A 14,765-nucleotide genomic window follows, 5' to 3' on the forward strand; every position below is an offset into this window, starting at 1 on the left:
AGTTGTTGGTTTTTTTCTTGTTGAGACTTTCTTTTTATTTTTCAAAAAAATATGCTTCTTATCTAAATATTTAATACTCTGTTAGATAAGTACATTTTAAAATTATATTTTTTTCTACTTAATCCCCTGTTATTGAGTCCCACCTGGTAGCCTATGGGCTTAATCTAACCTGTTTTCTCTAGAAAGAGCAGAGTTGAAATGTTTTTGAGCTTGAATGCCGTTACACAAGTCGCACCCTCCTTCATCACAGCCTTCCTTCCTCGTCTGAGCCACAGCTACTTCTCACTCTTCTGCTACTTGGGTCGGATCCTAATAGGCATTTTGTTCACTGTTCCTGCTCCAGTGTCTCTTCTCTTCATTCCAAAATTAGAAACAAGCCAAGAATGCCTACTCTTTTCATTATTTAACATTGTTCTAAAAATTCTGGTTCTTTCAATGAGACATGAAACAGAGAGGCAAGAGAAAATAATCTTAATTTTGTTTTTAGAAATTGTTAGTATAGCTAAAAACCAAGAAAATCAACTGTAAAGCTTTAAAATCTTTGAGAGTAATTTTTTAATACTTCAAATAACTAAATGATCACATTTTTATTCATTCAACAAGTATTTGTTGAATACCTACTATGTGTTGGTCATTGTTCTAGATGCCATGTGTACTGCAATGGAAAAAAAATAAAGCCTCCTTGAAGAGGCTTACATTCTGCTTCATGAAGTCAGAAAATAAACAAGTATATATGTTTGTTAAACGGTGAGAAGTGCAATGGAAAAATATTAAGCCAGACAGAGGTATATAGGTGCAGGGTGAGAGTGGGTGTGAGTAGGAGTGTGATTTTGTAAGGGGAGTTGAGGAGAGCCGCACAATTAAGATGACGAAGTGATGGTGTGAGCTGTCTGGTAGGGAAGGGCCTTCTAGGCAAAAGAAGTAGCAAATGCGAAGGCCGCAACACAGAAGTAGTTGAGATGTATTCAAGGAAACAGCAAGAAAGCCAGCGTCTCCTGAGCAGCGTGGGCAAGGATAGAAGGGGAAATAGGTGAGAAGTAGCAGAGAGCCAAATCATAAAGCATCTTGAAAGCTATTTGTAAGCACTTTGGGTTTTATTCTGGATGAGATGGGAAGTCATCAGAGGATTTTGGCAAAATGATATAGTCTGACTTAAATTTTTAAAGGCTGCCCTTTGAAAATAGAATCCAGGAAGGCGTGTTTGTTAGTGACGTGCCAGCTCCTACAACAAAGGGAACCACAAAATGCAATGGCTCAAACAAAACAGAAGCTTATTTCACACGTAAAAGTGTGGGTTCCAGCTTGGCAAGTGGCTCCTTTCCACATGGTCATTCAGAGGCCCCCGTTTCTCCCATCTTGTTTCTCCAGCACTTCCTTGGTGCTGTTTTCATCTGCATGGTTAAAGCCCAGTTGTAAGCTGTCCGTGCTCAGGCTCACAGAAAAGGGACAAGATGGAGAAGCTAAAAATTGTCTTAAAATCTGTACTCATAAAGGCTCTGGCCCAGAAGTGGCACATGTCTCTTCCTCTCATATTTCTTTTTTTTTGCAAAATATTTAGATTCAATTTATCAAAGAGAAAGCCAAACACGTACCTCTCGTATTTCTTGGAGTCAGAGATGATTCCAAAGTTTTTGGCCTGAGCAGCCAAGAAGATAGAGTTGCTACATACGGAAATGGGAAAGACTGCCAGAAGAGGAAGTTTGAAACCAGGAAAGTTCAGTTTTGGACATGCTGAATTGGAAATGCCCACTGGGGACACCCAAGTTGAGATATGACTTAGGCAATTGAATATCTGAGTCTGAGCAAGATATAGGCGAGAGGTTTAAGTTTGGGGAATCATCAGCATATAAAAATCATGAGACTGGACGAGGGCATAAGCATAATGGAGAGGAGATGTGGAGTAACCAAATGATACTGAGATGGAGCAGCCAGTGAGTGAAAAAGAAAAGGGGGTCTGGGCAACAGAGTGGTTCCAGTTTCTTCATATAAGTGAAGCTAGTGTTTCAAGAAAGAGGGAGTAAGCGACAAATTTCTCCACACTCAGTATAGATTGGTACAGGTGTCTATGGAGAGAGGAATATCTTTCCTGCATACTAAAAGTAACCATTTAGATAATATAATAGAGTATGCCATTGTACAGCATCCATGAGGAAAGAAAGCAAAGTATAGGGTATCCATAAAATCTTTATACAGTTTGAATTTTTAAGAATCTGTTTCTGTATTTTATATAAATATTCTATAAAATGCAACAGTATATTTAACTCGAGATTTGGCATAGTAAAATGCAAAGATATTAACTTTTAACCTATTCACCACTATTTTAATTCACCTGGATATAGCTGTCCAATATAATGTAGGGTTTATTAAGTGAATATAGAAGAAAGTAATTTGAACAAATGACTCATTAACAGTTTTGTTTAAATCTTGATACATTTCCTCTGTTGTATCTTTACAAATTATTTATATCAAGTAGCAGTAAATTTGTTAAAAATTCAAACTGTGCTAGTACTTTAGGGACATCCTGCACAGTGGGGAAAAAAAGATCTTATTTATAACTGGCACAAAATATAAAATGCTCAAGTGACTAACCTTAACAAAAAATGAGGCAACATATATGAAAAGAACAACAAAACTCTAAAAGGAAATATAGGAGAGCATGTGGTTTAAAATAAGAAATATGCCATTTCCTAGGTTGTAACCTAAATACTGTACAACCATCAGTTTTTCCCAAATTAATTTCTAAAGTTAATGTAATTCAAATCAGAATCTCAAAGGAATTCTTTTTCTGGTAGAGCAAAGAAAGTTTCTCAGCAGACTCCATCTAAAATAGGATGAGCAGGTGCTGTTCACTGAGAACACAGGCGCTCAGACTCCTCAGGCGGCTAGAGGATGTTTAAGGCTGTCAGCGCTTCTGAGTGCAGCTTGGGCACACGTCGTGTGTTTGAAATAAGGAATTCTCACTGTCTTTCATTTCTAAGAGAGTATTTCCAATTTCAATTTCTTTTACTCAAGAATTGTTTTAAAACTGTTATATATGACTAATTTATTTCATTATATTGTGGCAAAAAAATTACTGCAATTTCTCCATTTTTAGAATATATTGAAATTTTCTTTTAGGTGTCATAAATGAATAAATATTTTTAGAGTTCTTTGAACTTTTAAATCAAAATGTATACGAATAGATCAATGGAACAAAATAGAGAGCCCAGAAATATATACACACAAATATAGTCAGTTCATCTTTGACAAAAGAGCAAAGGCAATTCAATGGAAAAGGGTAGTCTTATCAACTAGCGGTGCTGAACAACTGGGCACCTTTCACAAAAATTAACTCAATTGATTGTAACCTAAATCTAAAACACAAAACTAGAAAATGCCTAGAAGATAACGTAGGAGAAAATCGAGGTGACCTTGGGTTTGGCATTGACATTTTTTTACATACAACACCAAAAGCATAATCTATGAAGGAAAAAAATTGATAAACTGGACTTCATTTAAATTAAAAATGTTTGCCCTATGAAAGACAAGCCACAGACTGGAAGAAAATCTTTGCAAAACACATATCTTTCAAGAACTGTTATCCAAAATATACAAAGAACTCTTAAAACTCAATAATTAGAAAGCAAACAGCCTGATTTAAAAATAGGCAATGGATCTGAACAGACACTTCACCAGAGAAGATACACACATGGCAAATAAGCATATGAAAAGATGCTCCACATCATATGTCATTAGAAAATTGCAAATTAAAAAACAATGAGATACCACTGTACATCCACTGTATCTCAAAATATAATGGCCAAAATCCGGAACACTGACTACACTAAATGCTGGCAAGGAGTGGGGCCAGGAGCTCTTGCTCACTGCTGGTGGGAATGCAAGTGGTACAGTAGCCACTTTAGAAGAGAGTTTGGCAGTTTCTTACAAAACTGACACCACTCCAGCCAGTCATATGCTCAAGGAGTCCCTGATATCAGCATCTGGTCCAGAAAGCCAGGGTATTTTACTGGTGCCATGACTGAGCAAATACTGGGCTCCTCCCAGAATGGGCTTATCTGACCTAGTCAGCAACCCTCTTAAGCTGAGCATCTCAGCTTTGGAAGCTTGCATCTTTTTAGTCTTTGCTAACTACGTGTGTGTGCAAATGTTTTTATAGGCACTGGGGGTAACGCCTAGAGGAATGAAGAGCTCTCTGGGTCCCTATTTAGATGGGTTTATTTTTGTATTCAATATATAATAGTAATCCATAGTATGGCTGTGGTAACAGCAATAAAAGAAATGAATGATTTATTCAGCAATAATAAGAAATGAGCCATCAAGCCACAAAAGACATGGAGGAACCTTAAATGCACATTGCTAATTTTAAAAAGCCCATCTAAAAACACTGCATACTGTATGACATTCTGGAAGAGGCAAAACTAGGCGAACAGGAAAAGATCAATGATTACTAAGGGTTCTGGGGGAGGGTGGAGGGATGGATAAGTGGAGCACAGGAGATTTTTAGGGCAGTGAAACTATTCTGCATGATACAGTGATGATGAACACGTGTCATACATTTGTCAAAACCCATGGACTATACAATGCAAACAATAGACTCTAATGTAAACTGTGAACGTCAGTTAATAATGTATCGATATTGGCTCATCATTTGTAACAATCATACCACACTAAGATGTTAATAATAGGAGAAACTAGGGGAGGACACGGGTATTACCGGGACTCTATGTACTCTGCTCAATTTGTCTATAAACCTAAAATTGCTCTAAAAAATTAAACCTATTTATTAAAAAAGATTTTTGTATATGTTTGTATGTATATATGACTGATTTTTTTTCTGAGTCGAAGTAGATGTATGGCTAGATTGAACCAACCTTGAGTACAGAATATCCCCAATAATGTTATATAATATTTTGTGCCTTGAATTCAGTTCTACTTTGATATTTATATTACTGTTCATCTCTTGTCTTATTTTCCTGATTTACCTTTATCTACCCATTTCATTCGTTTCAACCTTTCTGTTTCATTTTGTTTAAGTATATTGTTTTTTAATTGGGAAAAATATTTGTTTTAAGAAATAGAAGTCATAGGTTTTCTAATTACACATTAGCTTCCAATAGCTTCACATGTACTTCACATCAAATATCTATTTGTTACTCATTTTAGGGTTAAAATTTGTGCCTTTCCTCCTTTTCATATGTTTGGAGTTTGCTGTTTTAAAATGTTCCTACTATATTAGGTAGTTAACAAGTCTTTGAAACTGCTCTAAAATTACTTTATTTCTCTTTTCTCTAAAACCTTTAGGACAAAGTTGCTTTAGGAGCTAAGCCCTATAAAGAAGAAATTGAAGAGCTCAAAACAAAGCTGGTGAAAATAGACCTAGAGAAGATGAGAAATGCCAAGGAGTTTGAAAAGGAGTATGTCTTTGTCTTAATTGAATATGACTTTAGTAGCTTAAACTTCCTTTCTAAACTGTATAAATTTAAAATATATTAAGATATTGTTATTGCTTTTTATAAAATAAATACAAACATCTACAGATTTTAAAGTTATTAAATTCTCATTATGTATGCAAAGGTTTTGAAAACAAGCACAATTCTGATCAATTACTGACATACTATGTCTTTGGATACTTCTTGTTCAATCATATAGGAACAGCTTAAAAATGGCCTTTTTTGTTTGAAAGTGAATATTAAGAACGTGTGTGTGTTTTTAGCAGTTTGTCTAAGGTTTCTGTTGGTTCTCTTAATTTCATTTGTTCTTCCTATTGTATTTTTGTGTAAGGTTTTATTTCCTTTTAAATTGTAGTACTTAGTGCCCAAGAGCATATTCCCTTTTTATTGATTTATTTATGTATAGTACCATATACAATAGCATGCCTAAAGTTCTTTGTGGTATAGCATAATGAAAAGAACATTAAACAGAGAGTCAAGGAAACTGAATTAGAAATATAATGTTGCCACTTATTAATATGTCACCTCTGACTCCTCACACTTTTTATTCTTCCTGTAAATGTGTAATAAATGTTTAATGATGATATCTAATTTTGCCCAAAAAGTCGCACTCTGAATCTTCATGCATTCTAACCAGCCTTCTATTGATAGGACTGTTGGTTTTAGTGGAGCATCATTAAAAAGGCAATTTTAGTGGCCAGCCCAGTGGCACGGTGGTTAAGTTTGCACATTCCGCTTCGGTGGCCCAGGGTTCACCATCCTAGGTGTGGACCTACACATCACCTGTCAAGCCATGCTGTGGTAGGCATCCCACATATAAAGTAGAGGAAGATGGGCACCGATGTTAGCTCAGGGCCAGTCCTCCTCAGCAAAAAGAGGATTGGTGGCAGATGTTAGCTCAGGGCTAGCTAATCTTCCTCAAAAGAAAAAAATTTTTTTAAATAAATGCAAAGCAATTTTATATAGAATAGAATCAGCAGATACTTTCAGTCTCTAAGAAAGGCAGAAAGTCTCATAATTTAGCATTGCCAATTAACACTCAAGCAAATAATTAACAGAATGTCTTTTTCTCCTGGGTGCAATGAGCAGACTGTGACCTCTGACTGTGTCACCTCAGATCAGAGCTGCAGTCGAGTGTGCTTTCCTTACAGTGTATACAGAAGGTGCTTTTGGTTTTACGCTTTGGTAATTGTTGTACCTTCAAGAGGTTTCTAGGACCTCATGATAACAACCCAATTATTTGTTTTATGGTGCCCCTGAATGTAATTTTGCTCAATATCCAGTTAATGATACCTATTGGGCTTTCAGAAATTTTAAAAGAATTGGTTTCTCAATGTTAAAAAAAAATTGCCCCTGAGGCCAAACAGAACACTTCCAATTTGATGGTGTTATTTATGGCTATAAAGTGCATGATACCAGGGGGTATCGTGAGGGCTTACCTACTGCTGCTTATGCATATCATATCAATGTGATGTATCTTATCAGAAAATTCTTGACAGCAGTTCTGTTTATTCTTCCATTAAAAATTAGTTGCTGGCCTTTTACATATTTCTGTTGTTATTCTTAATAGAATTACTTGTACAAAAGCCACTGTAGAACATCAAAAAGAAGTTATAAGGCTATTGAGAGAAAATCTTAGACGAAATCAGCAGGCCCAAGATACTTCAAGTAAGTAGAAAATGCTGATATTTCCAGATCTTTTTCCATCTTACTTCTCAGTATACTTACACATTTTGAAGACTGCTACTATATATATGACAGTCAAGAATAAACCTGTTAATCACTAATTTATAAAGAACTATTTTTAAAATGAATTCATTGAGATCATATTTATCCTGTGATACCTCCTTAAGTTTCCTGTAATCTCAACTATTTATCCATTATAGATTCTTAAAAACTATGAATGTAACCTGTGCGCTATCAGATCTTTACATATCAGTGAAGATACCTTCAGTAGTATACAAGAATGACTTACCTGTCAAGGTAGACGTACCTTTCCCAATAAAACACAAGCATATCTTAATAGATTTTAACCATGTGCACTGTAAAAACATAGTCAGTATACAGTAAATATTATCCTACTTGTTGTTGGTACTGAAAATACAGACTTGATGCTTACTGGCAAACTCTTTGAAACTTATCTTAGATACAGTTTTCAAATCTAATCATCAAATTTCTGCATATACATTCCTCAAACTGTATCTTTTCCCATATTTCTGTCTCTTATGTTTCATTTGAAAAGAGAGAATGCTGAACAGTACTTGGGGCAGCTTTGTGTAGTGGGTCCAGCATCGAAATAACGTCACGAACAGTTCTCTAAGCTGACTGCCCTCACTTAACAGCCTGTGAAATCATGAGGAGAACGCCTGACCTTCTAGATTGGATATAGACTTGTAAGGATCAGGCTAAAAGTTGTGTGTGAAAGCACACTGAAAATTCTAAATGTCAGGCAAATGCAAGATGATGTTTGTGTGTATTATTGTCCACGCATTGTCTGGTGCTTGTTTAGTTTGAACTGCCCTAGTGTCCATTGCAGGATAATTGCAGCTCCTACCTGGAAAACTTCAAGGGGTAAAAATAGAACTTTTGTTGTTAGAGAAGGGTCAGGATGATTCCTTCTAATTTGTGACTTTCAGGTACGTGTTATACCTGAATTCAGAATAATTCAAAAGGAAATGGACATTGAGTGTCTTCCCCACACTCATCTTGCCCCTCCCTTGTAAACAGTCAGTGACCCAGTGGATCATTCCACTTTCTAAGCACCTCACACTTTTATGCAATTTTACCTAAAATTTACAAAACAGTTCTTTACATTACTTGTACACATATGGTGTAAAATACTGAATAGTATATTCTTTAATAGCAGTCTAAGGTTTATTTAGTTAACAAATACGTGTTGAGTATTGGGAGCACATTGACTGCCTTGGGGTGGACCCCACACACGCTGTGTGGTGGAAGCAGCCCTCCAGGGGACCCCACTGGCGTCGAGAGTAGACAGTGAAGGGCAGCTCCGACTGCTGCCGTCACCGTGAGTGATCCTAGCAGGTGGTGGTGGTGGAGGTAGTGGGTGGAGAGAAGCAGGGGTTCCACAGATACTTAGAATCCATGATGGAATTGGCATAGGAGGTGAGGGAAGAGGAGGAAGTCAAGGATGATGTTCAGGGAGATGGTGCTGAGATGCTTTGTTTTTTATAGTGATTTATTGAACTTACTAATGTTTCCTTTATTGTGAACTTTGGAGATAATTAAAATTATCACCTGCCTGTGTGTTTGCCTCCCACAGTGATATCAGAACATACTGATTCTCAGCCTTCAAGGAAACCCTTAACCTGTGGGGGTGGCAGCGGCATTGTACAAAGCACAAGAGCTCTTATTTTGAAAAGTGAATATATACGGCTAGAAAAGGAAATTTCTAAGTTAAAGCAGCAAAATGAACAGTTAACAAAGCAATGGAATGAACTGTTAAGGTAAGATCTGCTTACCTGATACAGGAATTATGCTTATGGTGGTACGTGTGGGAGAGGATGATGCCTACACATGCATATATATTTTTTGCAGTGGGCAACCCCTCACACATATAGGGGAAGTAATTTTTAGAGCTCATGTAATGTGTCTTTTTTAAAAGGAATGAGAATATGGTAGCACCATTCCAGAGGTTTGCTATCCATCAACTGACCTTTTTTTTTTCCTGAGGAAGATTCGCCCTGAGCTAACATGCCAATCTTCCTCTATTTTTAGTATGTGGGCTGCCAGCACAGCATGGCCACTAACAGAGTGATGTGGGTCCACACTCGAGAACCAAACCCAGGCTGCCAAAGTGGAGTGCCCGGAACTTAACCACTAGGCCACAGGGCTGGCCCATCAACTGATTTTAGCTAAGCCTGTTTTTAACTAAGCCAAGAACCAAAAAGTAAACCAAGATCTTTGAGGGGAGCTTAAATATGCCACAAATATGCCCAAGTCAGTGAGGCTTTACTCAAAGGAGAATCCCTGAGGTCCATTATTGTAGCCCATTAACCTTTATAAACAGTTGTAAAAAATTTAATTAATTGGCTTCTACCAAAGATTAGAATCTTGTGCTAATCTTTACTAATGATGCAATAGAAGAAAAATAGGCATTAAATAAATATGCAAATAGCTACTGTTCTGTGTGAGGCTATTAAACAACAAAAAAAGCAAACAGGACATTATGAAAGGGTCCAACAGAGGGATCAGACCTTATCTAGATGTGGGGAGGGGCGGTGATCAAGAAACTAATATGTAAGAGTAGATCTGAAAATGAGTAGCAGTTAGGCTTGATGACAGGAGAGATGGCTAAGCCTTCTAGGCTGAGGGAACAGCATGTGCACAGGCTTTGAGTCAAAGAGGAAAGTGGAACAGAAAGACATGCAGTGTGGCCAGAGCATACAGAATGAGGCAGAGTAAGTGCAAGATGCGATGCCAGAGGCCACTGGTCCAGATTACACATTGCAGGTCATTCTGAGGCAGCTGGGGTGGTCTCCTAAATGTAACGGGAGGATTACCACCACTGGAGGATTTTAAGCTGGGGCCTAATGAGCTCATACGGCGTCTCTAGCTGCTAGAGCAGAATGGGGGGGAACCCAAAAGTGTGAGGTTGTATCAACACACTTGGCTGACTGATCAAAGAAAGGAGAGCAGGGCCTAGGATTGCTTCCCAGGCTTCTCTGAAGGAGTGAATAAATGCAGGCAGCATTTCCTGTGGGAAGCAACACTATAAGTAATCCAGAAAAGCACAGTGTAATATATCTTTTAAAATAACAAAGGTACATTAAAGATTCATCCATCCAGAAGACTAACTTATCAAATTATTGCCACAGAGTATCAGTAGATAAACCATGCTGGACGACATCACTGATTCATTTGAAACCTAATATCATACTTTTCAAGATTCTGTGATCACGGAGATTTAGTACAATTTTTCAATTTATATTGACCTCATTTCATTTTCTGAACTGTGGAAATAATCCAAACTTAGGAAGCATTAGGTTGAAATTAAAATGTAAATATGATAAAATGGTAAATTATATGTCACATATATTTTACCACAATTAAGAAAAAAAATTTTATGTAAATATGAATATATTTCTGGAATTGAGCAGTCTTACAGTCTCTTTTATTTTTCCCCACATTTAAGCAATAATCATCATCTTTCCAATGAGGTCAAAATGTGGAAGGAGAGAACTCTTAAAAGAGAAGCTCACAAAGAAGTGACTTGTGAGAATTCTCCAAAGTCTCCTAAAGTGACCGGACCAGCTTCTCAAGAGAGACAGCATACGCCTTCTCAATGCAAGGAACAGAATTTACAAGATCCTGTGCCAAAGGACTCACCGAAATCTTGGTTTTTTGATGGCCGATCAAAGTCTTTCCCAGCACCTCACCCAGTTCGCTATTTTGATAACTCAAGTCTAGGCCTCCGCCCAGGTGGGTAAATATACTGGTTACTTGGGGATCGGGGATAACGGTTGGAACTCATTTGTCACCTGTGGCCCCAAAGGGCAAGTTTAGACAAGAGAAGATGTCATGGAGAAGCTGCACTGCAGAGATGTCATTTGCTGTCTCTGTGAGAAGTTTCTCCAAAGCACAGCACTGAAGTGAAATCACTTTTTACCCCGAGGGAAGTCTTATTCTGCCTCCTGAACCTTCAACTTTTCCCTCAGATAGACAAGCAGCTCTCGAGGACACAGAGAGACACCATCCTACAAACATAACTACTTTTACTGCAAAAGAACTTCTTATCAATTCAATGGGCCAGTATTTCCAGTAGCATTATATTCATTTTACACAAGCCAGATCATAGACTTATATCATTTACATATTCATTCAATGAACAGAAATTTTTGGTCTCCACCTATGTGTCACATATTGCACCCTGATGGTACATTGATAACCAAACCAGATATGGCCCCTGCCTTCCTGGAGTTCACAGTCTAGTGGGTATAGACGGTGATCAAGTAGTCAAAAAAGGTACAGTTCTAGAGTTCAAAAGCCTATGAGTTTTTAATAGGTTGTTTTAGGAACATAAGGAAGTCTTCTTTGAAGAAGGGGACTGAGATCTAACAGGTTAAGGTGAGTTAGCTTAACAAAGAGGTGAGGGGAAGGCGATTCAGGCAGAGGGAACAGGGTCGGCCCAGCTGGGAGAGACCGTAACCAGGGGAAGGGTTGGAAAACCACGTGTGGCCAGAGCGCAGTGCACACAGGTTCCTCTGGGTGAAGTCGGTGAAGCCAGAGAGAGAAGAGCCAGATGCGCAGGACTTTGTGGGTTGTGGAGAGGAATTTTTACTTCATCCTGGGAGCATGCTAGAGGAAGCTGTTAAAAGATGTTAAAGAACAGCAGGAGAACATAATGGGTTATCAATTTGAAAACATTACCTCAGCTGTAAGGTAAACTGTATATAAGCTGTATGTTGTGTTGCAACCAAACGTGTTTTTTAATAAGATGACTTTTGCTTTCTATTTTTTTCTCAGAAGAACAAACTGCTGGAGCAGAGAGTGTGGATCCTCAGCCAGGCCCTTGGCACGCCTCCTCAGGACAAGCTGTGCCCGAGTGCAAGACTCAGTAAACTCTGCTGTCACTTTTCTAGGGGCCTAGTGTTCCTTATTTAGAAATGACTGTATTTGTTACTTTATTTTTCTATCCCTGGCAATGATGTCACAGTCCAACTTAATTTCAATTCAGTTTGCACTTTGCCATTAGAAATTGAGGCATTCCAGTCATTTAGAATGGTGATAGACTGCCTTCTTCCTGAATGTGGTAATACTTTAGAAGTTGAATTGTTTTATTTATTTATATATTTTGTGAAGAATAAAGTTATTGAAGGAAATTTCCAGTCTTTCCGTGTATACATAAAATGTATACATTTTCATTAATCTCGTTATCCACATGTGACTTAGATAATACATAAATTAAAGCATCATTTAATTAACAAAATTCCTAAACCTGGGCTCCCCGCAACACATAAAGCATCTATGGATGGGCTTCACACAATCTGTAAAACCTCTGAAATTTTATCTTTTGTGTGTGGATTCAGTTTTCTAGGATACTAGGGTCCCTACTTTCTTATAACATACTCTCTGAGAGGTCTGTTACTCTATAAGAGGTTAAGAACTGTGGTTTTAGAGAGTATCTGATAGTACTTTTATATCATATGACTTTGAAAAACCATATAAAACAGCAAGTTGCATAAGGTTTAGAACAGAGTTAGTGATTTCAAGGCATTCTTGGCTCTTTGGTAAGAAGACTTATTCAAAGGGAGAGATTATTAATTGTATCATAGCCATCACTGTTAAAGTCTATGAATTGGTTATTTCCCTTACCTTAACACACTGTCACAGGTTCACTAGGGTGAAGTGAAACTGTGCCTTCCTATAACGCTGTCCCTCAGGCCTGTCCCTTGGGAGTTTGGTTTCTCCTCTGCACCCAAACCAGACATGATTACAGAGCTGCAGGTTGATTCTCTACGATGTTCACTCCTCCACTGAATAAGAGTATTGCAAAGTAGTAGGTATGTTCACCTGGGTAATAAAACGACTTTAAGGCCATTAAAAATATAATCAGTCTTAAAAATAGATGATGACATAAAGAGATGGAAAGAGATTCCACGCACATGGATTGGAAGAATAAACACGGTTAAAATGTCCATACTACCCAAAGCAATCTACAGATGTAATGCAATCCCAATCAGAATCCCAATGACATTCTTCATGGAAACAGAACAGATAATCCTAAAATTCATATGGGGCAACCAAAGACCCCAAATTGCTAAAGCAATCCTGAGAAAAAAGAACAAAGCTGGAGGTACCACCATCCCTGACTTCAAAGTGTACTACAAAGCCATAGTGATCAAAATGACATGGTACTGGTACAAAAACAGACACACAGATCAGTGGAACAGAACTGAAAGCCCAGAAGGAAAACCACACATCTATGGACAGCTAATCTTTGACAAAGGAGCTGGGAACATACAATGGAGAAAGGAAAGTATTTTCAACAAATGGTGTTGGGAAAACTGGACAGCCACATGCAAAAGAATGAAAGTAGACCATTATCTCATGCCATACACAAAAATAAAATGGATCAAAGACTTGAAGATAAGTCCTGAAACCATAAAACTCCTAGAAGAAAATATAGGTAGTAGAATCACTGACATCAAACTTAAAAGGATCTTTTTGAATACCAGGTCTTCTCAGACAAGGGAAACAGAAGAAAAAAATAAGTGGGACTTCATCAGACTAAAGAGCTTCTGCAAGGCAAAAGAAACTAGGATCAAAACAAAAAGACAGCCCACCAAGTGGGAGAAAATATTTGCAAATCATATATCTGACAAGGAGTTAATCTCCATAATATATAAGGAATTCACACAACTGAACAACAAAAAGACAGCACAATCAAAAAATGATCAGGGGATAAGAACATTTTTCCAAAGAAGATATACAGATGGCCAAGAAACACATGAAAAGATGTTCAACATCACTAATCATCAGGGAAATGCAAATCAAAACTACACTAAGATACCACCTTACACCTGTTTAAATGGCTATAATCACTAAGACTAAAAATAACAAAAGTTGGAGAGGGTGTGGAGAAAAGGGAACCCTCATACACTGCTGGTGGGACTGCAAACTGGTATAGCCACTATGGAAAACAAGATGGAGGTTCCTCAGAAAACTAAAAATAGAAATACCATATCCAGTTATTCCATTACTGGGTATCTACCTAAACAACTTGCAATCAATAATCCAAAGAACATATGCACCCCTGTGTTGATAGCAGCACTATCCACAATAGCCAAGACCTGGAAGCAACCCAAGTGCCCATTGACCAATGATTGGATAAAGATGATGTGGTATATATACAATGGAATACTACTCAGCCATTAAAAGAAGACGGATCCATCCCATTTGCAACAACATGGAAGGACCTGGAGGGAATTATGCTAAGGGAAGTAAGACTGAAAAAGACAAACACCAGATGATTTCACTCACATGTGGAATATAAACAAACACATGGACAAAGAAAACAGTTCAGTGGTTACCAGGGGAAGGGGGTGAGGGGTGGGCATAGGGGGTGAAGGAGAACACTTACGTGGTGACAGACAAGAAACAATGTACAACTGAAATTTCACAATGATGTCAACTCTTATGAACTCAATAGAAATTATATATATATATATAAGATCAGTCTTCAGATATCCAGTCTAGTAGAATGTTGCTTAACTCTTGAATTTGGATATCTTTCATTCCTCAGATTTGGGAAGTTTTTGGCCATTATTTCCTCAAATAAATCTTTTGTCCCTT

The 14,765-nt window shown here is 37.6% G+C and overlaps 1 protein-coding gene across 1 annotated transcript in view; it reads left to right on the forward strand.

Annotated features, from left to right (window-relative positions):
* LOC106847259 (centromere-associated protein E) overlaps positions 1–12,292 on the forward strand; it is a 34,528-nt gene extending 22,236 nt beyond the window's left edge. Inside the window, exons 9-13 of the mRNA XM_044766506.2 lie at positions 5,302–5,414; positions 7,021–7,118; positions 8,734–8,917; positions 10,606–10,892; positions 11,937–12,292. Coding sequence (XP_044622441.2) covers positions 5,302–5,414; positions 7,021–7,118; positions 8,734–8,917; positions 10,606–10,892; positions 11,937–12,031 — 777 coding nt within the window. The 3' untranslated portion in view covers positions 12,032–12,292. The remainder of the gene's footprint in view (positions 1–5,301; positions 5,415–7,020; positions 7,119–8,733; positions 8,918–10,605; positions 10,893–11,936) is intronic.
* The last annotated feature ends 2,473 nt before the right edge of the window (positions 12,293–14,765 follow it).

This window comes from Equus asinus, unplaced genomic scaffold, assembly GCF_041296235.1.
Source record: "Equus asinus isolate D_3611 breed Donkey unplaced genomic scaffold, EquAss-T2T_v2 contig_2, whole genome shotgun sequence".
NCBI lineage: Eukaryota > Metazoa > Chordata > Mammalia > Perissodactyla > Equidae > Equus > Equus asinus.